Consider the following 24,993-nt stretch of genomic DNA (forward strand, 5'->3'; position numbering starts at 1 on the left):
GCGATATGTTTTGTGATATTAAAAACTAATTCGTGCAATGCTTGACGATTGTTCATGATAAGAAATCACCCAAAGAATCTACACGTACACGGGATGAAGATCCTTCACACTTAAATAAAACTCTGTGATTTTACATCTTATTAGATGCACATAAATGGAGCGTCGCAGTTCACGCAAATTTACGTCGAAGAACATTTAATATTGTGTCTAAAACTCCATGCATGAAATTCGTTGAAATAAAAAAGAATACTGATAGCAACCGCCGCGACTTGAACCAAGAGTCATTGGATCGAAAGTACGTCTGTTAATCGACTGAGCCACAGAAGCTTGGCTGGTAAAAGGTGCATTTAAATTCATACAGTCGTACCTGCTAGCAGAATGCAAGTTACAGTCGAAACCAGTAAAATTCAAACTATTCTAACATTAAGTCATTACAAATAAGATTTTCCGTCATTTGAAAAATTAGGTCTTTATGAATTACATCGTATGAGGATTTAAGTCACCTGTAAAATTCAATTTTTTTTAGAGTGTTGTTACGCTAATCTACTGTATAGAATTATTGATTGGATTCCGGTATGATATATTACCTTAAATATTCAATGTTTTATTGAGACATTACTTTCGTTGTGGCCGGAATATTCTGAAGTGTAAATTAAGTGCAAATTTTCCAAATAGCTTATGAGTTAGAGAATAGTTATTCTTACTTTGCGGGAAATCAAATTATGTTCCATTATGACAATGACTTCAAAGCGCACCTATTCTACTGTGTAAATGCTTAACAGTATTTGGATCATCGTCTTCTCCATCTGATGTATTACTTTTTTTACATTTCCGAGACTATCACTTCAAACGCCAAAATAATTTTTAATCAATAAATGTCCTAATGGTAAAAATCGAATCATGTACATAATAAGGCTGAAAACCCAAGCAACCAGTAGTTCCACAATCACTTAAAATATCCACTTTCTTGCTGCTTCGAAGTACACGCGGAACTTTTGAGAACTTGAAAATACATAGCAAGTTCCGCGTAAACTTTCTAGCTGCTTAAGAAAACACCTTAAAAACCTGATTTAACCACTAAAATAACTATGGTTTTCTCATATTTCTGCTTAATTCGCCTTGCTCCTCATGGAGAATTGATTCACAGTCCTTGAAAATTCAAATAATGTTGCAAAAATCAGCTTAAAACATTTCTGATATGTTCACTACTCTGCTCCTAATTCCATCTCAAAGGATTTTTATTTATCCTATCGTTGGTCTTTTATTCATCCTATTAATTATTAATGGTGACAGCAATCAAAACAAAACATTGCACTATTACACTCTCAGGCTCAAAATGTTCGAATTTTCTTAAAAAATGACTTAATGCCAACTATAAGACAACACACGATATTTTTAGAACCAGTTTTGAATCATTTCGACGTTTAATATTTTTTGGGTCGTTTTCGTTACCTTTTAAAATTTTACTGTACAGTTAATTTCGTGAACTTAACAACAAAACAGAAAAGGAATTGTTTTTATTTAGGCATTAGCCCTTCTAAAAACAAAATGCAGAGCCAGAGATGCCATTTATACAGATTTATCTGTATTGTGTAGATTTTTGCGTTGATTTAAATCAAATTACAAATTTTATACAGATTTAATAAATGTAATACAAATTTGTACAGGTTCATAAAAAGTGAGAAGTAAAAAATTAGACTTTTCTCTGTGAGTATCTATTACTATTTGACTGCATGTTAAAATGAAAATTTTCGCACATATGAAGAATTATCTCTTAACATCATTTTATTAGTGAAAACAGATAGAGCAGATATAGACTTTTTATGCAAAGTAATACATATTTTCTATGAAAATATCTGGCATCTCTGTGCACATCCGATGAAACCAACGTTGCAGGTACACCGATTTATCGGTATTTATACAAATATTTGACCTCTATACCGCAATACAGATATGTACTCCCAAAATACCGATAATTCACGGATCGTACAGATAAATACCGATTTTCGTTGATAACATAGATAGACAGGAGAAAAGGTTGCTACAAGACCTTTTTTTTTGCTCACTTGCTGGTGACATTTCCGTGACCTTATGTTGAGGGGATTCTGATACCGATGTGGTACAGATAGATTTTTGCGCCGAATACAGATTTTTGGAAAAATGACCTGGCCACGCTGGATGAAACACACACACTTAACAGCGTTATGTTGACATATAGAGGAAAGAAACCAGTGCTACTAGATTTGCCACAATGGTTATTTCATTAGTATTTAACACGCTGTTTCTGGTGATATTCGAAGCCGAAATATTTTTTTTTAATATGAATATCAATAATATAATTAAACTAATGTCACGGATACCAACAAAAATACTTGTTGATGATAATTTGAAAAAGAAAAATAATTTTGTTTGTAACATTATGAGAAAACCTGGCAACTTTGCGAAACCAAATGAGATGAAAACAAAGCGCCATCAAGAGCGGCCCTTACACGAGTCATTAAAAATGTCATTAATAAAAAATAATATCATTTTATTGAACGTGTAATGGTGCACTAATGACGAAATTTCAAACAAATTTGAATTACATCATTAGTTTGTCATCATTTAAAATGACATTTTTAATGCTCGTGTAAGGGCCGCTAGTGAACTAAGTGAAAAACTTTCATCTCATATTTTTGAAGACTTTTATCGTACTTTGACGATTCGACGCAGCCACACAGCGAGATTTTCGCTTGTAGTCAAGTGAAAATAAAGTCCATTGGACTATAAACGAAAATTAACTGGCAATATAGCCTTAGTTGCTGTGCCATCAATTCGGTGTCATCTCAAGTGAGGTGACGCCAACCAGAAAAGAAGAAGAAGAAAACTTTTATTGCTTGTCGGGTAGATTTTAAAGTTTTTAATAGTTAATTAAACAAGTTGCAAGTGACTAATTACTAATTATGAAGTCATCCAGTATTCAATAGTAGGTTTTCACAGTGATTATATAGCTTTTCTATATGAGAATGGCAAAAAGGAAAGGATTGCAAAAACGACAAAGATTTGAAGAAAGGAATAGGTAAAAGTGTGGAAGTAATATGGTGGAAGTATTGCACAGAATTTAAGAGGGAGTTAAGTCCAAGATGTGGGATTTAACATAGCTAACATTATTAATTCCCAAAGAGCTTCAGAAATGATTTTTTGTCTTTTTTTGTTTGTTCGAGTGCATTCTTTATGCCTCCTAGTCAGAGATACAAGGTCTGCAGATTCGTTTGTAAATCTGCAGAACTCTTACATAAGCTGGAGACATGTTTTTGATGCAGACTTTTGAGTAACATGTTTTACTCAGACATTCGTCAAAATTTACAGACTTTTAAAATTGCCGCAGTCTGTTTTTTTGCTCCGATTCCGTGCATGATTAATAGAGAATTTAAAGCCCGTTGCCTTTTTTTCTCGATTTTACAGACTTACGACTTTCAACCTTTCCTGAAGAGATTTGAAATTTTCACTTGGCATCTCTACTCCTAGTTTCCCTGACTATGGATTTATTGAATATCTCGTATAGTTGTAGTATAGTATAGCATAGTTGAGCGGGAAATTAGTACACATTAACATTTTTTATCATGAATTGGGTCGGTTAGTGCCGCTAGCGGAAATTCCATTGAACAACTGCTTTCTCAGGGAGTCAATTTGTCAAGTCAAGATCAAATGTCATTCAACATCTTTTTGTCCTACAACACCGTGTGTACCCTGTATATTACTGAAACATTTTAAATTACATTTATCATGCTGGTAAACCATTAAATTTTGCGATTTCCAAAATACCAATTGGCTACCTGTAGTATATCAATCATTAGCACGCATTCAAAACCATCAATAAATCTCGATAACTCCCTTTCCGTATATATACCTTGCACTTATTAAAATTCTAATCGCATTTTAGTTCCTATGGTTTGCTCACTTACCGCAGAAAACATAAGAACAAATATTCCGGCGATTGATTCAATATTTCAGCCATGTCAAGAATCTACTTCGCCAGTGTGGTAGAGGAACGTTTGTCGGGCCGCCAGGAAATCAGATAAAACTTAAAAGACAACAAACTTTGATTACATTCCCGTCGCATCAGAACTTCGTCGAGGTGGGCGTGATACTGAACTGTGATTAACAGCGTTGATGGGCACATAAATTGAGCTGCATGTTTGAAGTACTTACTTCCGAGTGATACTTTCGATGAGATTCAACATAGATTTGTGCCAATAATTTGATGTTCGTGATGATACATTCTATTAGGTTACGGTAATCGACGATCGAGCTCTAATAAGCCGTGTATTGCTTCTGACGTCTGAATCAATAGATCGTCTTAGATTCAAGTGAAAACTATTCGATTTAAGGAACGCATTCCTGTTCGCTTCCCGAGTATAATAGAATAACAAACCAGATGCAGAAAAATATTTTATTTTGTTACGAGAAACAGAAAAAGAACTAGTTTTGGTTCCAAATCCTGAAAAAAGTAGAAGGTAACAAATTTTGATATCCACTTGTTATCAATAATTAAAAATTTGTTACACATTTGATGGTTGCTATCAACGGAAAATATAAAGAAATAACTGAGTTCTTTTATTATGTTAGTTTTTTTTCTTACCAAAAAATATTACCAACAAATAAAAACGATAATTTTGGTTTATTTCATTACGAGTGTAGGTTTACTATCACAAACTTTTTTATCTGAAACTTAAAAAACATTTGGAGATTTATGCTAGTCTCTAAAGTTTTAAATTTTTCCATATGTCTCTTACAATTATTGATTGATATGCTGCTAATATCTGTAGTTATTTGTACTTTTTAGTCGACTTGAGTACGAAACTTACAAATAGAGATGAAATTTAGTATTTCGTTTACCTGCCTTATTGTCATGTTCACACATTGTCTTATTGTATTGTTTATCTTGATGATTCGACATAAGGAGCTGAACTCGTATAGAAATAAATTATTAAAAACACGCTTTGAATTCAATTCCTGTCCTACAATGTATATGTTATCATACTCATCGGTTAGAATATTCTGTATTTGAAAGAAACAATTGTTTAAAAATATGAAAGAATCATCATATTTGAATTTTTCACACGTTAATTTTGTGCAATACCTGATTCCTTTGAAGGAAAACTTACTGTGATATGAAAAATTAGTAGCAATAATATCTTTATCTAGTATTTCTCTGTCTGCAACGAACTTAAATCTTGAATCATATCGCAAACGAGGAAGTTTTCGTGGCTCCCATAGATTATACACCCAATTCTTGATCGGTGAGTTAATAGGCATTGGTGTATAATGACAAAAACGTTTTAAACAATATTTCTTAGTTACTTGAATGACAGGATGGTTATGACCTGTTTTTAAATCTAATAACATTCCATTTCCAGACTCATACGGAAAAAGTGAACTATTCCACAAGCCTCCCAGATTCCTAACGACATCTGATAAATGTGTTTGTAAATGAACATTGTAAACCTCTTGATCAGTGCCATAAAGATGTGCAAATTCTTGAGCAAATTCCACTAACATTGTTTCACATGTTTTTAGAGTTTCAACTGAAATGTTTGTTTCAAGCAATTGAAATAAACTCGATGAAAACTTCATGAAATGTTCCATGTTGATTTTTGGTATTAAACCATAAAAACAAGGGTAAAAACAGTATAATGCGATGCACTCCCATTCACTAGCTTTAAATTTTGCTACCTCGTCAAGTTTTCGCGGATGTCGTGGGAAAACGCTAGGAAATCTTATGCTGATTAGTCTTTCCTCAACTACGTTTCGATTGATTCCTAGGTCACTTGTCACAATCTGATTCCACATTTGTTTGGTCACTCCTAGGAGCGAAGCATGCATATAATCAACACCAAATCCGCGAACAATGTCAAAGTTCGGTAGACTTAACAAGACAGATAAACCCTTTATACCTGAAAAATAAAGTTTCTGTTCATACGATTAAAATATTACCATCTCTGCATACCAAACAGTTCTTTGGCGGTATCCTGTGCAATTATCATATGTTGTTTAGTACTACTGTGATCCCTTTTTTGGCATTTTCGGTATGGATAACGAACTTGTTTACCGATTGCTACTCCTGGATGAAGACATAAACTACATCCGAAATAGCCGTTGAATTGTTTCATGTTTTGGATTTTACATCGACAAACTGAATCGACACAACACTGGAGAACTACAATCTTGTATAAAATATTGTCTATGAACATTCCTTCACGAAGTTTCCTCATTTCTAAACAAAAATTTTGAAAGAAAAGTGGCATGTTCGGTTCACCATTAGAAATCCATAATGCAGCCAGAATTAAATTTTGCTTTTTGAATCGTTCCTTTGGAGGCAATTCATTGATTACCACAAATAAAGGATACATAGGTGTTTTCATTGAACACTCAAACACTTCTACACCATCCGTATTCACTGATAGAGTTATAAATCTTCCGTCTTCATTATCGATAATCTCTTTTGCAACATATCCGTTTCTTATATCACTGAGGTTATATTCTAATATTTCTTTGGAATATTGTTGTATTTCTTTCTCATACCGTTGGACTGTTTCACGGATTTGACATTCGATCGGGAATGTTATGAAGTAGTCAAATTCTTGACTATAACATTGATTCATAAAGCAACGGAAATTTTTATCAGGTTTTTTAGTCCCAAGATTGGATTGACAATTCTTACAAAAATAAAGCCTTGTTGCGTCATATTTATCGGGAAATGCAGATGTAAAACTTGAAAAGGTTTCTGGAAAAATTTTCTTGCCGACGATGATGTTCATCATTGACAGTAGATCTTCCAATGCTTGTTGGGTCAATTGATGTCTTATATAGAAGTTCAGCAACATAAACATAACATCGAAAGTTTGCAAGCTATTCGTCAGTTTCAAAAACTCATTGAATTTTCCGGACACTTCCTGTAATAGAAATGCTTCGTTTTAATATTATTGAAACCTCTGAAATGAGTATTAAGTATTCCATATTCCTGAGTTCAAATGTGCTCTCCAATTTTGTGTTCATGCAAATTTGGGAAACATAATTAATGATTACCTCTCCAAAGAAATAATTCAAGTGTGAAGTTTCACCGGTTGAGATAAGTTCTTCGGACACCTCTGATTCCCCAAATGATGTGTGTTGTGGTAAAATCACTCCGTCTCTTTGATTTTGAATCTTGATTTTGCTACTAGGTGTACCGATGCATATTACTTGAGATGCTGTGAAAATTTTTATTAGCACACATAATCATTATACTTATTTTCCAATATTTTGAAAATTTCCTGAACAGTTATTGAAAACCGACTGTATTTTAAATCAAATAGAACGTATGGATCTTCTGTACGTACTCGCATTCTGTTCCCAACTAAGTTCATCCGAAGCAATGTCACTCAATGACAAATTTGGAATCCTCGATGTGTATGGATGACTTTCTACGTCATTGATAACACACATGTTTCGTGTGCGCCTCTGCGGAAGATCAAGATAATCATAAATTGATTGAGTTTTCAGTTCAGCCTTAAGTCACTGCTAGATTTTATTAGAAAACATAACTGGTTAACCAGAAGCCTGCTATGTAGAAGAAATCAACATTTGAAAATATTTTCCGGATAGATATGTTTGACGATTTTGTTTACATATCAAAGAATTTATAAATTGTATACACACGTACAATAAGGTTTTTATTTTCAGGCAAATCACACAATCAAAGTGCATTGTACATTGTAACCTACACACCTTTTTTACATATTTCTTGCCGTACCACGGAGAACTGAGAAAATAATGTTTAGGACGACGATTGCTCATGCCTACGAGTAATTGAATGCCTTTATTAGAACTTATTATTACATAGGTGTTCCACAAATGGTAGAAAACGAATATGAATCAGTCCTCTGACGGGTGATCAAGAATCATAACAGTTAAGAAATTGGGGTTGGAACCGATTTGTTCACTATAGATGTTCACTACGTTCAAATTAGCTGAGGCGGCATATTCTTGTCAACGAGCTGATAACAGCGATGCCAGATAATAGTAGTGTCATTTCCGTAGATTGGAATTTTTCTCGGAAACGAAAGCTTTTTTTTTGCTCGCCAGACAAAACTTGTTCCCGTAGTTCTCCGTTAATAAATTTTAATTTCCGTAGAAAAAACCCAATTGTTGATTTTGTCCACGGATCCGTAGATCCGTAGAAAATGTTTGTTCCGTAGATCTACGGAGATTTCCGTAGATCTGACATCGCTAGCTGATAACAAATAGTGTGAGCCAGGGATGCCATGTCATGTTTTACCAATATCTGTGAAGGTAAAGAAGGCTTTAAATTTTGCTTGCTAAATCGATTTTGCCGAGCTAAAGGTTTCACGAATGTGCACCATCATATAATCTGTTCAAATTGGTGTTAAGTAACCAAAATCTGTGTTTAACAATTGCGATCTCTGAGCAAATCTGTGAGTCTCATAGAAATCTGTGCAACAATTCGAAAATTTGTGTTTCACAGATTAATCTATGATACTGGCATCTCTGGTGCATGGATATGTCAATTCAGAATACACGCTAACTGAAAATATTCATATAATGAGTAGTTTATTAATTATAGCCAGAGAAAATGAGTTCAGTCAGAATTAAGATATGAATTAGATAAGTTATTTCGATCTTTTTAATGTGTGGATATGTGAGCTAGTTCTGGAAAACTACACGAAAGTGACGTGCTGTTTTATTATATATTCGCATATAGGGTAACAGAGGTATTTTGGCCACTTCATATATTTTGGCCCACCTAACAAACTTTATCGATTTCATCGGATATTATCGATCTTAAGTAACTCATTTTGCATCAATTTGAAGCTAATCACATTAAATTACCTATTGCGGAAGGAGTTTTTAAAGATATTACAATATTTGGTGGATATTTTTACAAAGTGGGCCAAAATAAAATCAATACTAAAGTGGGCCAAAATACCTCTGTTACCCTATTTCGTTGTTATATTATACAAAATGGATTATAAAGTGCTTCATAACATATGACTTATCTATTAACGTTAGTGAATTAATACACTGAAGATCTTTCGTCGTGAATACGACTTACTTACTATGGGGTGCCTTTTCAAAATTTAGCCTGTACGAGAATGGGCAGAACTTTATCGCGAATATCTCTTGATGTAATTAACCCAACAACATATTTTTTCTACAAGCTATCGGAAATGTGATCAGAAATTTGTGATAAAATTTGGCAATAGAGTTTTTGAGTTTTGTTTAGTTCTTGAATTGTGGTCCAGTTTTTTAATTCTAAAAATCGGTTCTTTTTAGAACTATTAATATATTCCCAAAAAGCTATACGAAGCTTTTCTACTACGTAAATCTATCATTCCAGTTGGTTCAGGTCCAGAGCTCAGTTCCAGTTGCAGTATCAATAGTTCAGTTCAGTATTGAATCAATTGCGGGACGTTTACAGAACCATTTTCCCTTCAACGAAGATCGATTGCGTCATTCAGCTGCGTTTGCATTGGAGCAAAATACAACAAAAATCGGACAACAATGAAGAACATTATGCAAAATCAGCCCTTTTAATGGCTCCAAATGTCATCTAAAGAACTATAAAGATTGTTTCTTTGCAAATCGGAGATTAGAACTATCAGTGTAGTACAAATCTAGATGAATTTTATTAGCGTTATGCAATTTTCTAAAGCAAAATTTGCAACAGTGTTTGCTATCGTTTATATCCGAACAGTGTTTAAGATTATAGAGAACTACACAATTTGGCCCTTCTGGATGTCAGAGATTCCGTACAGTATTTCGATAATTTCTCTGCTGAAATATGCAAATCCGAAATGGAATAATCGACATCAAAATTCCGTATGTTGCTAATTATGGCTTCGTTCGTTCCGTATTGTATAATTGTATGATAGAAAATATTTGTTGCCAATAACTCAATCTTTAGTAGAAATGCACCGCTTTAATTCTGGAAGTAGTAAAAGTTGCGAAATTCACACAATCAACTAATACGAACGATTAACATTTTTATTCGTATTCACGTCCTCCAATTATGTCTGTCATATTACTCATCTCCCTTTATCTGGAAGGTACGCATCGCAAAACTTCGGAAATCCGCATAGAAATTACGACACTTCTATTGTACATATCATATTTTTAACTTCTTTTGGTGGATAACTAATTGTTAGCAAATATTTTTAAAATTCAGAAATTCAAGGAGAGGAGTACATTTCACTTAAAATTCTATATATTTAATTTAACGTGCATAATTAAAATTGTCGGAAAAAACAACGGTCACGTTTTCCTATCGTGGTTAGTTTTTCAACTGGTGCAGCATGAAGAAGAAAAATACAAGAGTTGTAAAGCAAAATACAAGCCTGCGTTTGAAATCGAACCGTGACAACATTGCATTTGTCGCTGAAATAGTTCGATCTGAGCAAGAGGTAAAAATATTTAATTTTATCGAAAAACTATCAACTTTATATAACCTCACTTTTTCGCAGAATGTTCATCAGCACAATGTTTCAGATGCAACGGAAAAGTGCGATTCCCCTCAGGTTTGTAACAAAATTATTGTTGTACGTCTTCGTTATACTAAGTATTGTTAATTTCTACAGAAATTTCCAAGAAAAACGGCCAAAAAATCTGATTGTAAACGGTCTCCGAAACCAAAACAAACAGAAAGTCAACATCCTATACCAGCTACCGGCTCCCGATCAAGTGGAGCTCGCTTGCAACAACCTGATTTGAATAGCTCAAAGGAAAGTGTATGTTCACCAAAAAAGAGGTCGAAGTTGGACAAACTATGTCTCGATAACCATTCAGAATCTGTTGAAGAATGTGAAATGGAAGAACGGAGAACGCAAAATTGTAATATACCTGGCATATCGAGGTCTTGCAGAGTACGGCTACGAAAGAAAAGACAAATTTGTTCATGCACACCATGCATTGCAAATCAAAATTCGGAATTTAATCGAAATTCTAAAATTACGAAAACCTTGACTCGCTGTTCTTCAGTGGAGGTATGTAAAAAAACTTTCCATACATAACATTTACAACATTTGTTTTGTTCAGAGTTTTTCTAAAAGCGCTTCGGTGAGGCTTCAAGATTTTGATTCTACTGATATTTCAACTGAAGCAAAACCAACGACTAAATCTGTAAATAAAAATATTACATTAAAATCAGATAAACTGCGTCAACGATATCTGAGCTCTGATTATCCCAGCGACATAAAAGAGACGGCCGTGATGAATTTAAAGGCAAATCAACAGTTTGAAGGCATATTTGCTGGAAAATCCAAACTGAACACAGTTAATTCGCGACGATCAGCTATTACGAATTCGATATGTGACTCAGATCTATTGAGAGAAACGAAGACAGCTAACGTAGTTGGAAAACATCCACCGGTAAATTTACTTAAGTGGAAAATAGTTATAGTTTTTTAAGTTTCATGTAGAATATTTGCAGATTAACAACTCTTCTGTCACCAATAATGCGAAAGTTGTTACAAGAATGGAATCAAAATTAATATAATCTTCGGATACAGACTTTACGTCATTGGATGATGTCAACGGCGAATATTTCGTTTCTCGTTCTAAATTACCTATGTCTAAAACAATTCGAACAATCATTAGAGATACCACAAAGAATAAAAATCGTATGCAGTCTATATTGACCCCCTTAAGTAATAGGGTATCTCCAGCAACCAACAGCTTTACAGATTCCTCAACTGACGATATGGCTAACGTTGGCGATTACTCTTCAAAAGGTTATTAAACCCATTTTTTTATGGTATGATTCGTTAATTTTCTGATTAATCACTTAATCGATTTCAGGTTGCGTCAATTGTAAGATACTTAGTAAAAGAATTCTAAGTTTAACAAAACGTTTAACAAAGATTACGAGAGTATATCGTGATTTACGCATTAAATCAAACCGTTTAGCATGTGCATTAACATCTCGTCTATTGCCAAGTGAAGACAATTTCAATTTTAAGACAGTTCCCGGGTATCCATCTGCGGATAAATTAACTCAGCTCTCGAATCACGCTGGAGATAGTGATTTCATTTTCATTAAACTTGTAATGAAAGAACTCTGGCCAAAGGGATTTCACGGCAGAACTGTAACTGGTAGAGCATCTAATAATCCTTCAGGTCGACCGATTGATGTCAGCAATGCTAATTCATCAGTTCATATGCCCTTGGCAAACGATAGTTCTGGGAAAGAACCACTTGAGAAAGAAAAGGTCAACTATGTTAAAGGTAAAATTCTTGAAGTGTACATGAGAAAATCATTTATGTTTTTACCTGTTTTAGAACGCCTTTATGAAAGAAAAATACTGACTGGAATGGATCCAACGACTGCTGCACAAGAATCTGCGAGACAATCCGGAAGACATATGGCAAGAGTAATTGCATATTATGCCAAAATGGGACATTTTTGAAGTTGAATTATAACAAATAATATGCGTTGAAATATTACTTTAATAAATGGATTGAAATACAAATTTATATTGTTTGACTTGAAACAAAATTTGACCTATTAAACCAAAAACAAAATAAGTTATATTTCTGTTACTGATCATAACATAAAGTAACAAGTTTCTAGCAAAATTTGTTATCACACGCAAATCTGAAATTGCTCCTATTTTGTTACAGATGTATTAACTTTTGTTATTTTTTTGATAAGTTTCATGAGTTTTTTGTTATCAGTTATGTTATTTAAGCAACTAACGGATCCATAATTATAACAAACTGTGTTACTGAAACAAAGTAGCAAAACATGTTATTATTTTGCTACTTTATTTTGCTCGGGTTGCCTTTAAAAAGTGGGTAGGGAAAAGTGGTAAACTTAATAACGGGATGGTCTAGCAAATGTTAAAGGATACAAATGAAAATGTTACTATAATTGCAGTGATCGTACTTGTATCTGAGCGTGCACCAGCATACCAATTTTCTTCAGTTATACCGGCATTCAAAGTCACAAAATATAGCAAAACAAAAAAGCAAAACAAATAAAAGCAAAACCATTTTATGCCTAATGCCTCTTACCTTTCTTGCACCTCCGGTGCCCTTTGTTAAGATTCGAATGGCTATACAGTCGTCGACAGTCATGCAATCGATCAACGTTCCTGCTTTAACTTGCTTAAGCTGTCCGCAGACCATTACTTCTTCCAGTGGACAGTTGTATAAATACACCATTCATTCGGGATGGGCACGTCCAATTGTGCGCCGGTCACCGTACGAACAAGATGGGTAAGTAATCGCCCGCGAAAAAGTTGTCATTGGTGTATTCAAAAATGTGCTCTAGGAACCGGTTCCGGTTTGTGAAGTGAATCGCAACAAAACTGTTTCTTTCGAAGTTCACTGTCAATGTACAAATTAGTGCCTGTGTTATCGAATGTTGACAGTGCTAAAAATTATATGCCCATTGAATAATCGGACGAATACTGTGATTGATAAACGAGTGCCAGAGAAATAGCGAAATGGAACAGAAGATTTTGTATCAGATCCCGTCTCGTGATTTTTTGGTTTTTGAGCGCTTAACGGTAAATTAGGCTACATTTCGGGTTAAGTGGAACGTAAGAGGATCTTATTTGCAAACCTGTTTCGGTGAGAGGTATCAGTTTTACGACTTTGGCTGATGAAGAAAGTGGACAGTTTCGGTGATTTGATAGAAAGATACGAAAATGTACAGTTTCAGATGATTAATAAGGTCAGCCGGAACAATTTGTTTGATGTTTGTAGAAGATCTACGCTGGAAAGTAATGGTTCAAAGTCAGATTCAACTAGGATTGTGATTATTGTAAAATTTGTCATTGAACTTGAACTTCATTTTTGTTAAATTTTTATGAATCATGTTTTTAACAACACATTAAAATATAGTTTATTAATGATTTCGCAACCAATTGATGTGTACAGGACAATTGCATGGTTGGTGCTACAATCCTACTGATACACTAAGCAGCCTTCTAGGTCGAAGATCGAACATAGGACAGCTGACTTACGAAACCAGCTCTGCTCTCTCTGCTCTGCAGCACTGACCCGGGGTAACAATTACAAACAAACACCCAAATGCAAACATATCTCGAACTACTCCAAAGATTTGGCTAATTTAGTACCAATAAAATATCTGGTTCAATCAGATTTTTGAACAATCATCACCAAGCATTTTGCTAAACAATGTGGAATTTTCACGTGTATTCATTGCTGATAAGCAAAGCAAAATCTTTATGAAATGTCACCTTTCTGTTTCAACAGACTTCACAGCCGATTCATGGCGTACATAATCATTACACGGCTACTACTACGATCCTACTGACACTTAGCACCTTTCCAGGCCGGGCCTCGAACATACGACAACTGGCTTGTATGGCCAGCTATGCATTGAACCTGCAATCCGGGCTCATTGTTTTAATCTATCAGTGAAAAATGTGAACATTGGAAAAGATGTAAATTAAATTTTAAATCCACGCACATATGGCAGAGAATTTTTTTCTGATCAAAGTAATGAGAGAAAACAAAACTGCAATTTCTTCAATTGGCATAGTTCCTGATTTAGCGGTTTGATGTGTAAAGCTGCCCTTAAGCAGCCCTTAAGCAGCCCTTACACGTGACAATATTATTGTCAATCCAAAGTATTGTCAATACCGTCAATCCAATTGACTTGGTAACTTGAGTCCGCATTTTTTCGAGAAAATCAAGCGTTTGGAGCTTCAAATATTGCAAATGAACATTGAAATATTGAGAGATGAGTTCATTGCACATATTTGGCAGTTTCCTCTCTGGAGAGAAAGTATTGTCGGATTGATGAGCAGTTTTGATTTCTTGACAATATTTTCGTCAATCCAATGAAGTTTCCACTACACGATCAAAAGTATTGTCAATACTCCTTGTATTGACAATAATATTGTCTCGTGTAAGGGCAGCTTTACACGTGACAATATTTTTGTCAATCCAAAGTATTGTCAATACCATCAATCCAATTGGCTTGATAACTTGAGTCCGAGTTTTTCGAAAAATTCAAGCGTTTTCCGCGTTAAATATTGCAAATGAATTTTAAAATATTGAGAGAAGAGGCCATTGCACATATTTAACAGTTTCTCTCTGGAGAGAAAGTATTGTCGGATTGATGGGCAGTTTTGATTTTTTGACAATATTTTCGTCAATCCAATGAAGTTTCCATTACACGATCAAAAGTATTGTCAATACTCCTTATATTGACAATAATATTGTCTCGTGTAAGGGCTGCTTTACACGAGACAATATTATTGTCAATACAAGGAGTATTGTCAATACTTTTGATCGTGTAGTGGAAACTTCACTGGATTGACGAAAATATTGTCAAAAAATCAAAACTGCTCATCAATCCTACAATACTTTCTCTCCAGAGAGGAAACAGTTAAATATGTACAATGACCTTTTCTCTCAATGTTACAATATTCAGTTGCAATATTTAAAGCTCCAAACGCTTGATTTTGTCGAAAAACACGGACCTAAGTTACCAAGCCAATTGGATTGACGGTATTGACAATACTTTGGATCAGGCGCGTACCCAGAAAAAAATTTCGGGGGGTGTTTCAGAACATGTTGATCAATTTCCATACAAATGGAACTTTCTATATAATTATTTGAAATTTTTTTATTGTGGAGTCGTTTGTTGAAAATTATTCATTTTATTTTTTACTTATTTGAAAAAAAGAGTTTACATAATATCATACTTTTTTGAGTTTCGGAGGGGGTTTGAACCCCTAAAACACCCCCCTGTATACGCGCCTGCTTTGGATTGACAATAATATTGTCACGTGTAAGGGCAGCTTAAGGCGCAGGTCTTCAAGAGCCAGTTGTCGTATGTTCGAGTCCCGAACTGGAAAGAATCGTAGTGTCAATACTATACTGTAAGATACACAATAATTACAAATGTAATTATTGTGTATTTTACGAATATGCGCAAATGTTTCAATGCTGATACCAGGCGCGTATACAAAGGGAAGTTTTAGGGGTTCAAGCTCCTCCCGAAACTTATAAAATTATTTATGTTATTAAAACTCTTTTCTATAAATATGATGATTTTCGTGCCAATTCGAACAAATGTTGGAAGCACCCTATCGGATTTGAATGAAACTTTCTGGACATGTAGACTTTGCGTCAAAAAGTCACTTTTGAACTATTTATTTTTTTAACTATTATTTTTAAAAATTACTATCTTGAGCAGTTAGTAGAATGAACTAAATCGATCAAAAAGAAAAAAATGTTTCCATTTTATTTTACTGTATTTAAAAGTTTTTACTATTTCGCCACTAACGTCGCGAGATTTTTTGTCAAAGAGCTGTTGTCGAAAACGATAAATCGCACAAAAAAGTGATATACACTGAGAAAAAAAAATTTATAAATTTAAAATTGATTTAAAAAAAACATTATTGGTTTTGATAAAAATTTGTGTATTTTTTATTAAAAACTAATCTTACAATGAATCTCAATTTGTGAGAAAAATTTCACCGAATACCCTGCTGCCCGATATTTGCAAAAAGTATCAGTGTTGGGTGAGAAAAGGTTTATGTTAGCAAAACTTTTTTCCCTGCATAACGCCCATCTTACAATATATGGAGGGTCGGCAGGGAAAATAATTATCTATGTTGAGACATAATTTCATTCAAATAAAGAATGGCACTTTTTTGTAATTTTGCTTCCAATTCTTAAGATCGATTTTTTTGCAGTGCAGTGTTTTCGGTTAGTATTTTTTTTAGTATTTTCATTCGAAAACTAGACTTATTTTGAGAACATTACCAGCACAACAATTTTTCGTAGGATTTGTCATATTTCTACTCTAATTGATTGTAAAAAATTGATAAAAAGTCGTAATCATTTTCAAAAAATAGTCTAGATCAATTTTGAAAATATAAAGTGAGCAAACTGGCTTTTTGTGATAAAGCCTATAAGCTGCCTACTCCGAATATGATTTTGCGTGAAATTTGTCTATTCGAATCCTACACACTAAGATTTATTTCCTTTGTTCGGTAATATTTTTGACGAGAAATTTCGGTAATCTATAGAAATGACCGATATTTCGGTACATGAGTTTTCTTTTACAATAATTATGCAATTTTTTACCGAACGATCAGTCTTACGTAAATTTTCATTACAGAATTTTGTAAATAGATATACAATTCATACGGTAAATCTGAATAGTCGCCGAGTACAGTAAAAACCATACTGTCCGTACGGTAAAATTGTCTTCCAATAACCGAACTTCTGTAAAAACTAATTGTCACGAAACTAACTGTCAAACAGTTTTTAGTAAATGTATTTTTACAAAAATCTTGAAGAGTTCATCGAATGGATTGAGGTACAGGTTCAAAAGTTTTTGAAACAATATAACCACTAAAAGCTTTTTGTTTATTTATAGGCAGAAAATAATTTTGTATCACTTGTCCACTTGCTGCCTACACAAATCGTTCGAGGGTAATTTCCGGTGGAGTCGACGGATTGTGCAGTGTTTTGGAAGGCGCTCATAATTCCGGTCAGCCGGAACATTTGGCCCTTTTTTTTGTGGAATAAAACCATAGCCACAATAGGTTGGAATTTCCTTCATTCGTTTTTGTGAATTTGTATTGTTTTTTGAAATCCGAAAATCCAGAATTTTTACCAAAGGAAAGCAAACAAACAAAAAATTACCGAACAATCAGTTTGATCCAATTGGTTTACAGTTTACGGTAGTTGTTTGACAGTTCAGCAATTACCGAACGATCAGTAATCAATTTAATTACCGAACAGATTACCGAACGTTCAGCTGTTGAAAATTCGGTAAAAAATTACCGAATTTTGCGAAATTTTTTAAGTGTGTACACTGAAAAAAATCGGTTCTCAAAATTTGAATTCAATTTACAACAAAAAAAAACACTATTTTCGAATTCTAAGGAACTTTGTCCCAAAGTAGGTTATTGTGTTCCCTTCCAACTGACAGTTTTAGGAAAAAAAAGTTTCAAACTAAAACTTTTTCTTGTCCATTACGTTTTTTGCAAATATCGGGCAACTAGTATTCAGTGAAATCTCCTCTCAAATTTAGATTCATATAATTCTTGGATGATAATGACTTTTAATGGAACATTTGACTAATTTTGTGAAAATCAATAGTATAATACTATTTTGTAGGCTTTTCCAGTTTTTGACAACTATTTGAATAAAACTGATTGAAAAGTTTAGCTCTTTTTAAAAGACAGTCTAGATGAGCAAAGTGAGACAGTCTGGAAAAACAAAAAATGCAATGTGACATATAAAAACTAAGTCAAAGGCAAAGTTTCATTCAAATCTGAGAAAAATTTGCCAACTGCGATTTTGATTTCGAAATTCATCATATTTAAGTCAATTATAAAATGATAAAAATTTCAACAAACAAATTTCATGAAAATTTATTAATTGTGGAATTGTTGAAAATGTGGAAAATTTAATGTTGATCGTAAAGCTGGTTTTAACATATTTTTGAATTTTCAGTCATTCCGAAAAAGATTTCACGCAGGTTTATGCTGATTCTTCACTTTTCTTCATAAACCTTTTGGAACGTTGTCCACTTGGTAGCAGTGATGTCCGAGCTCAGTACACGAGCTGCTCTATACCTGCAGTGTGTGCCTATTAAACTCGTGTGCTGTGCTTTTCAAACCAGACTTATGAGCGTGTGCTATTTGTGTAGTCCACGTACTGACAAGAGACAATACAAGAGCGGACACTGTGTGCTTAAAAATTATATTATATTATTAAATTAAAAAAAAAATCGGACACTCAACTCAGCTCGTGAGCTAGCACATGAGTCAGCTCACGAGCTACCTCCCCATTCCAGCTCATGAGCCAACAGATGAGCCAGCATCGCGAGCTGGTTCTTCGAAGCATACGACTCTCGATCTAGTAGCAACACGGCACACGAGCGTGTGCTTCAGACTTCGTGTGCGTGTTTTTGAAAAGGTACAGCACACGGACTGTATGAGAGCTGGCTCGTGTGCTGGGCCATCACTGCTTGGTAGTAATATACTCTTATAATGGATTTTAGTCATGACCTCAGACCCCTTGGGAGCACTCGTTTCATCTTGAGTCCATTGGAGGGTAATTTTCTATTCTCTGGCGTGTAATAATCGATCGCCATTTACCAATCGACACCAAAAGTCAACCCCGATCTCGCATCAGCATGCCCAAACACTCTTCCGAAGTGCGCTTACGTCTATGTTTTTGGTCCGGAGCATGAGCTTGCAGGATATTTTTTATCTACCGAATTGCGTCCAAAGCAAAGTGGAGTTTATCAACAACGGAGTTTTGGCTAACACGAAAAGTCTCTCAAAACCAATATTTCACGAAGTAATCTGAGCGAGCTCGAGCTCACGTTTTGTGTGGAGCTGTGAAACAATGCATAGAAGTGACTATTCGAGTTTCAGTAAATTGATTGGACATTTTTTGTATTTCCGCAGCCATAAAAACTAAACCAAAAGTCTAACACAGTCAAGACTAAAGAAACTTGAGTCAGCTAAGAAGGGCTTTACGATAAGACTAAACCAGAGATCTTCAGTTGTTTCGAACAATCTTGTGTAGTTCGGAAAAATCTATAATAAAATTAGAAATACTGGTTAAATTTTAAAAATCATAGATTCAAATCTAATCAAACTAAACATGTCCAGTCAATTAAAAACTCTATATTAAATGCAGTAAATTCGCAATTTTGTCTTAACACCGAATTAATTTCAAGTATCCCAACTTAAATCAATAATGCGTCATTAATTGCTGTACTAGCATATTCAACCCTTTTATTAACATCGAATTATTTGTTCTTCTCTTTAATCGAAACGATTAAAATTCCACGCAGGTACAAAACCACTACTACCGTTTCTTTGTTTCGTCTTACTGTTGGGTGCACTGTCGGTACTTCCTGTTACGGAAGCCCAAGGTGTCGGCAGACGTGGAGCACGCATTGTCTGCTATTTCAGCAATTGGGCCATATATCGGCCGGACGTCGGACGCTACACGATCGATGATATACCCGGGGAAATGTGCACTCACATCATCTACTCGTTTATTGGAGTGGATGACAGCAATTATAAGGTGCTGGTAATCGATCCCGAGGTGGATTTGATCCAGAATGGATTTAGAAACTTCACAGCATTGAAAATGAAGTACACGAATGCCAAAATGATGATAGCCGTCGGAGGGTGGGCCGAGGGAGGTAAAAAATACTCGCAGATGGTTGCGGTTAAGCAGAGGCGAGATTCGTTCATTGAGAGCGTGGTTCAGTTTATGAAAGCCTACGATTTCGAAGGATTTGACTTGGATTGGGAGTACCCCGGGGCGGCTGATCGTGGCGGTAGCTTTGGCGATAAGGACAAATTTTATTATTTTGTGGAGGAACTGCGAAGAGCTTTTGATCGAGAAGCACGGGGATGGGAGATCACGATGGCAGTACCAGTGGCGAATTTCCGACTACAGGAGGGTTACCATGTACCGGAGTTGTGTGAAAATTTGGACGCCATTCACTGTATGACTTATGATCTGCGAGGTAACTGGGCCGGATTTGCTGACGTTCACAGCCCTTTGTATAAACGACCTCACGATCAGTGGGCATATGAGAAACTAAATGTTGTGAGTATTTTCGTTAACATGGTTAAGTTAATTGTTCTGTTTAATGTATAATATTGTCCTAGAATGATGGAGTGCAATTGTGGGTGAATTATGGTTGCCCGCCAAACAAACTAGTCATCGGTGTACCGTTCTATGGAAGGACATTCACACTTAGTGCCAGTACAACCAATCCCACTCTCGGATCCTATATCAACAAAGAAGCTGGAGGAGGTACTCCCGGACCATACACCAATGCAACCGGTTTCCTAGCGTATTATGAGGTACATATTCAACGAAAATCTTTTTTAAATCCGCTACAATTCAGTTGGTTTCAGATTTGTACTGAGCTAAAGGATGATGAAAAGGGCTGGACCAAAAAATGGGATGAAGTAGGGCTTTGCCCATATGCATATAAAGGCACACAGTTTGTTGGCTATGAGGACGTCGAATCTTTAGAGTATAAGATGAAGTGGATAAAAGAGAAAGGATATGCAGGTGCAATGACTTGGGCCATCGATATGGACGATTTCCATGGTTTGTGTGGACCAAAAAACGCTCTCATGAACGTTCTGCACGAGAACATGAAAGATTACGAAGTTCCTGAACCAACCATTTCCACGACACCCAGAGTAAGACAATTCCTTTGAACTTCTATTGAATGTGAATAATTTTTACGTTTGTTTTAGCCCGAATGGAATAGACCTCCCTCAACACAGCCAAGTACAGTAGAAGGTCCACTCACTGCAGGTCCAACCAGCACTTCAACCACTCGTCGTTCGACATCAAAAACAACTACTTCCACAGTTCCTCCAAAGCGTACTACTAGCAAGACTACGACACGAAGAACTACCACAACTACTGTTCCGGCGACGACACGTAGAACTACGTCTACTTCGGCTCCGGCAACGACGCGAAGACCTACTACAACTGCTGTCCCGGTGACCGATCGGGCGCCTGAACCCGCTCCAATACCTGCCCCACCAGACGTAGATAATGAGAACGGTGAACATGTTGACTGCTCTGAAGACCAAGACTTCGTCCCAGCTGCCGATTGTGCTAAGTACTACCGGTGTGTTCACGGCCAGCCGGTGGAGTTTACTTGCAAACCTCAAACCGTATTCCATACGGTGCTAAACGTTTGTGACTGGAGAGAGAATGCGGACCGTGTTGAATGCCGAGGAGAAGCGAAGACTGTTAGTGATTTTATGTTGGAGAATTTTGATGACGTAATGGTGGACAAATCTGAGGAGTCGGAAGTCAACCAAGGACAACGATAAATTCCACCGAAATAAGATTTCAATATAGATGTTACCGATGTTAATAAAATGATTTAAATAATTTATTTAGTTCAAGTTAATCCATGGATTCTGATGATTTTTTCCTGAAAGCTTTTTTTGTTATTTAGAGAAATGCATTTTCGAAATTGTTTATTTATCAGGTAGTTCGACGTTATTCTACATATTTGTGCGAGAAGCTACACAACGTGATGAGTAAGTTGATGCCTTTCACGCAGCCCGCCTGGGTTCGATTCCAGGAAGATTTTCTGGCCTGCATAGGCGAATGACTTTAAAGTTGAAACCTTCATAATCGAAACAAATACATAGGAAAAAACATAAGAAATTTCATTTTCATCGATTAAATTTATCCAAACCGAATTAAAAACAATAATAAATATGAATATTCTTGAATTGAATTTTGTGCTGCAACACGAAATAGAATTTAAACTAATTTCATATACACATCACCCAGGGAGGCAAAAACTCGCTCATGAGACTCATTTCCTTCTATTCATCAGCTCACCTCTTCTTCTTCTTTGTCTCGTTGGCGTCACCTCACTTGAGATGACGCTGATTTGATTTCATAGCAACTTAGGCTATATTGTCAGTTAATTTTCGTTTATAGTGGGCTTTCTTTTCACTGAACTACAAGCAAAAATCTCGCTGTGTGGCTGCGTCGAGTCGTCAAAGTACGGATAAAAATCCTTTCATTCTTGCGAAATACTCGAATTTGACTTCCGGTGAAACTCTCAACGTGAGCACGTTGAGAGTTTCACCGGAAGTCAAACTCACCTTATGATCTAAAATGCAATCCGCAAAACGATGGTAAAGATGAAACTCATCGTTGAGTTAAACAAACAAACTCACCTATCCAGGGTATCACTGACACCAAATTGTGATGGTATTGATGGTTCTCAGTTTTGATTTCATAGTACACCCAAACCTCAATTTACGTAACTTATATATGTATATATGTATTGATATACGTACGCATGTGTGCAAATATTTGTATTTCTTAATACATATAAATATTGGGAAAGTAAAAGCGATCATTTATATGTTTAAATATATACACATATACGCAAACGAGTGAGAGTGTAATCATACATGCCAGGCATGTCCAAACACTGCACTGCACTGCGTGCTTCATATAACCACCGCCACCGCGTGTATTGAGAATGTCATTGCGTGCCAGTGCACAAAAAGAAACACTAAACGCAATATCCGAAGCCACGGTGCTCGTGGCGCTGTTTTATTTTCGGCACCGGTGTTTCAAGCTTCGGCATACACCGAAACCGCGTATTTTCAGTTTCGTTAAACACCGGAGCCGAGTGTTTTCAATTTCGCGAAGGCACCGAAGAGCACCCATGCGTTGGTTATACTGTCAATCAATTGAATTCAATCAGACGCGTATTGATGAAAAAAGAATTAATCATTCAAACGCATTTTTCGTCATACCGTGGCGCTATAGGTGCTTATAGTACAAGCAACGTATGTGGCAAAATCGGAAACACTCGGCTTCGGTGTTTGCCGAAGTCAGGAACACTCGACTTCAGTGCTGCCCGAAAATCCAAGCACCGGTGTTTGACAATTACACGACCACCGCTTCGAGTGCTTTTTCTACTGCGTTCGGTGTGTGTTTTTCAACACGGGCACGAAGCGTAGCATTCAATACTCCTGGTGGTGTGCTCACGAGTGAAGGTGAGTACCGTGCAGAACGGATCCGTGTTTTTGCCATGCCTGATACATGCATACATATATAAGGTTCGTAAATGAAGGTTTGGGTGTACCTAACTCTCATTCTGAGTTTTAAAAAGAGAGTACTGAGTTTGGCATCACTGTACTGAGCAACGCTGGTGATTGTATGTTTACACTAGAGAGCTGCCAACACAACCAAAATTTTCGGTTTTGTTTTTGCTGGTACTCAAAACGATGATGTATACACACTTAAAATCGATTCTCGAGCTCGGCATTTTGCAATGCCGAAGTAGATCGGTAACATGACATTTTTCTGACTTGCTCTTTTCCAAAATTTGTTAAAGTCATATGCTGATATCGCAGTAAAGCGCGTACTTTGCTGAAGTTTGGTATAATATTATGCTGAACTTGTCAGTAAACAACAAATATACCGAAATCAGCGAATACGTTTGCCGAGATTTTGAACACTGAGATAGTATTTACTGAAACTCGGTGAGACACTTGTCATCTAATGTCTCTTTTCGATTTTGCAAAGCACCACGTCGCCATTGCTCGTAGAGCTGGAAAATAGATTTTTTTATATTTCGTGACAAGATAAGAGAAATAAGAAAACTATCTGCTTCCCAAATATATTTATTAATATCTACTTCTTTCCAGGTAGATGCGTAGAGGAGCACTAGAAAAAATAGACTTTGGACGTGATGTTATCATTTTTGTATGCTAGACTCAAATGTAGGGTAACAGAGGTATTTTGGCCCGCTTTAGGATCGATTTTATTTTGGCCCACTTTGTAAAAATATCCACCAAATGTTTTAATATCTTTGAAGAATCCTTCCGCAATAGGTAATTTAATGTGATTAGCTTCAAACTGATGCAACATGGGTTACCTAAGATCGATTGAATCCATATAGTTTGTTAGGTGGGCCAAAATATATGATGTGGCCAAAATACCTCTGTTACCCTACATAATAAAACACCCTCTTTTTCCAACCTTTGTTTTTGTGACTTATTTTACATACAATAATAAAGAAAAATCCATTCCACGTTCGGTTACTGATGACTCGGCAATACATGATTCAATCCTGATCGCTTTTGCGAACTAACAGTAAAATTTCTGCTGACAAGTTCGGTCATAATTGACAGTTAATAAAACTAGGATTGCCGAGATTCTCAGTATCTATACATTTGGCGAGTTGATTACCGATCACTCGGCTGTGCAAATTTCGGCATTTTTTTACCGAGATTCAGCAATAAAATGTAAGTGTGAACGGTAGTACACGCTTGAATTTCATGTCTCGAGCTAAACACAACTGGCTACTGAACCGAACGCGATGTGCAGCATACGAACATGTCCATGGCAACTCTGATGGATGGGAATACAAGCAAAACAGTGTCATAAGAATTTGATGCAATGTATTGATGTACA

At 35.7% G+C, this 24,993-nt stretch overlaps 2 protein-coding genes across 3 annotated transcripts; both read left to right on the plus strand.

Annotated features, from left to right (window-relative positions):
• Nucleotides 1-10,254: 10,254 nt before the first annotated feature.
• LOC131435060 (uncharacterized) lies at nt 10,255-12,485 on the plus strand. 2 transcript variants are annotated; one of them, XM_058602676.1, is made up of 7 exons: nt 10,255-10,442; nt 10,503-10,556; nt 10,617-11,021; nt 11,074-11,406; nt 11,468-11,768; nt 11,836-12,261; nt 12,316-12,485. In XM_058602676.1, exons 1-5 carry the CDS (start codon nt 10,335-10,337, stop codon nt 11,531-11,533), a joined length of 966 nt encoding a protein of 321 aa, XP_058458659.1. In that variant the 5' UTR covers nt 10,255-10,334; the 3' UTR covers nt 11,534-11,768; nt 11,836-12,261; nt 12,316-12,485. The 2 variants fall into 2 exon arrangements, with proteins under 2 accessions (XP_058458659.1, XP_058458571.1); XM_058602588.1 differs by having other exon boundaries at nt 10,255-10,556.
• A 733-nt stretch (nt 12,486-13,218) lies between these two features.
• On the plus strand, nt 13,219-21,949 carry LOC131438054 (endochitinase-like). Its single transcript, XM_058607841.1, has 5 exons — nt 13,219-13,254; nt 19,844-20,613; nt 20,676-20,873; nt 20,928-21,221; nt 21,279-21,949. The coding sequence occupies exons 1-5, from the start codon at nt 13,251-13,253 to the stop codon at nt 21,867-21,869; spliced, it is 1,857 nt and encodes a 618-aa protein (XP_058463824.1). The 5' UTR covers nt 13,219-13,250; the 3' UTR covers nt 21,870-21,949.
• The last annotated feature ends 3,044 nt before the right edge of the window (nt 21,950-24,993 follow it).

The sequence above is a fragment of the Malaya genurostris genome, chromosome 1 (assembly GCF_030247185.1).
Source record: "Malaya genurostris strain Urasoe2022 chromosome 1, Malgen_1.1, whole genome shotgun sequence".
Lineage (NCBI taxonomy): Eukaryota > Metazoa > Arthropoda > Insecta > Diptera > Culicidae > Malaya > Malaya genurostris.

Bases quoted from the DNA above. Each gene is read 5' to 3' on its own strand.
- LOC131435060 (XM_058602588.1), top strand. From the start codon at position 10,335: ATGAAGAAGAAAAATACAAGAGTTGTAAAGCAAAATACAAGCCTGCGT. The intron at 10,557-10,616 runs GTTTGTAACAAA...TAATTTCTACAG, and splicing joins AAAAGTGCGATTCCCCTCAG to AAATTTCCAAGAAAAACGGC. The intron at 11,407-11,467 runs GTAAATTTACTT...GAATATTTGCAG, and splicing joins TAGTTGGAAAACATCCACCG to ATTAACAACTCTTCTGTCAC.
- LOC131438054 (XM_058607841.1), top strand. The intron at 20,874-20,927 runs GTACATATTCAA...AGTTGGTTTCAG, and splicing joins GTTTCCTAGCGTATTATGAG to ATTTGTACTGAGCTAAAGGA. The intron at 21,222-21,278 runs GTAAGACAATTC...CGTTTGTTTTAG, and splicing joins CCATTTCCACGACACCCAGA to CCCGAATGGAATAGACCTCC.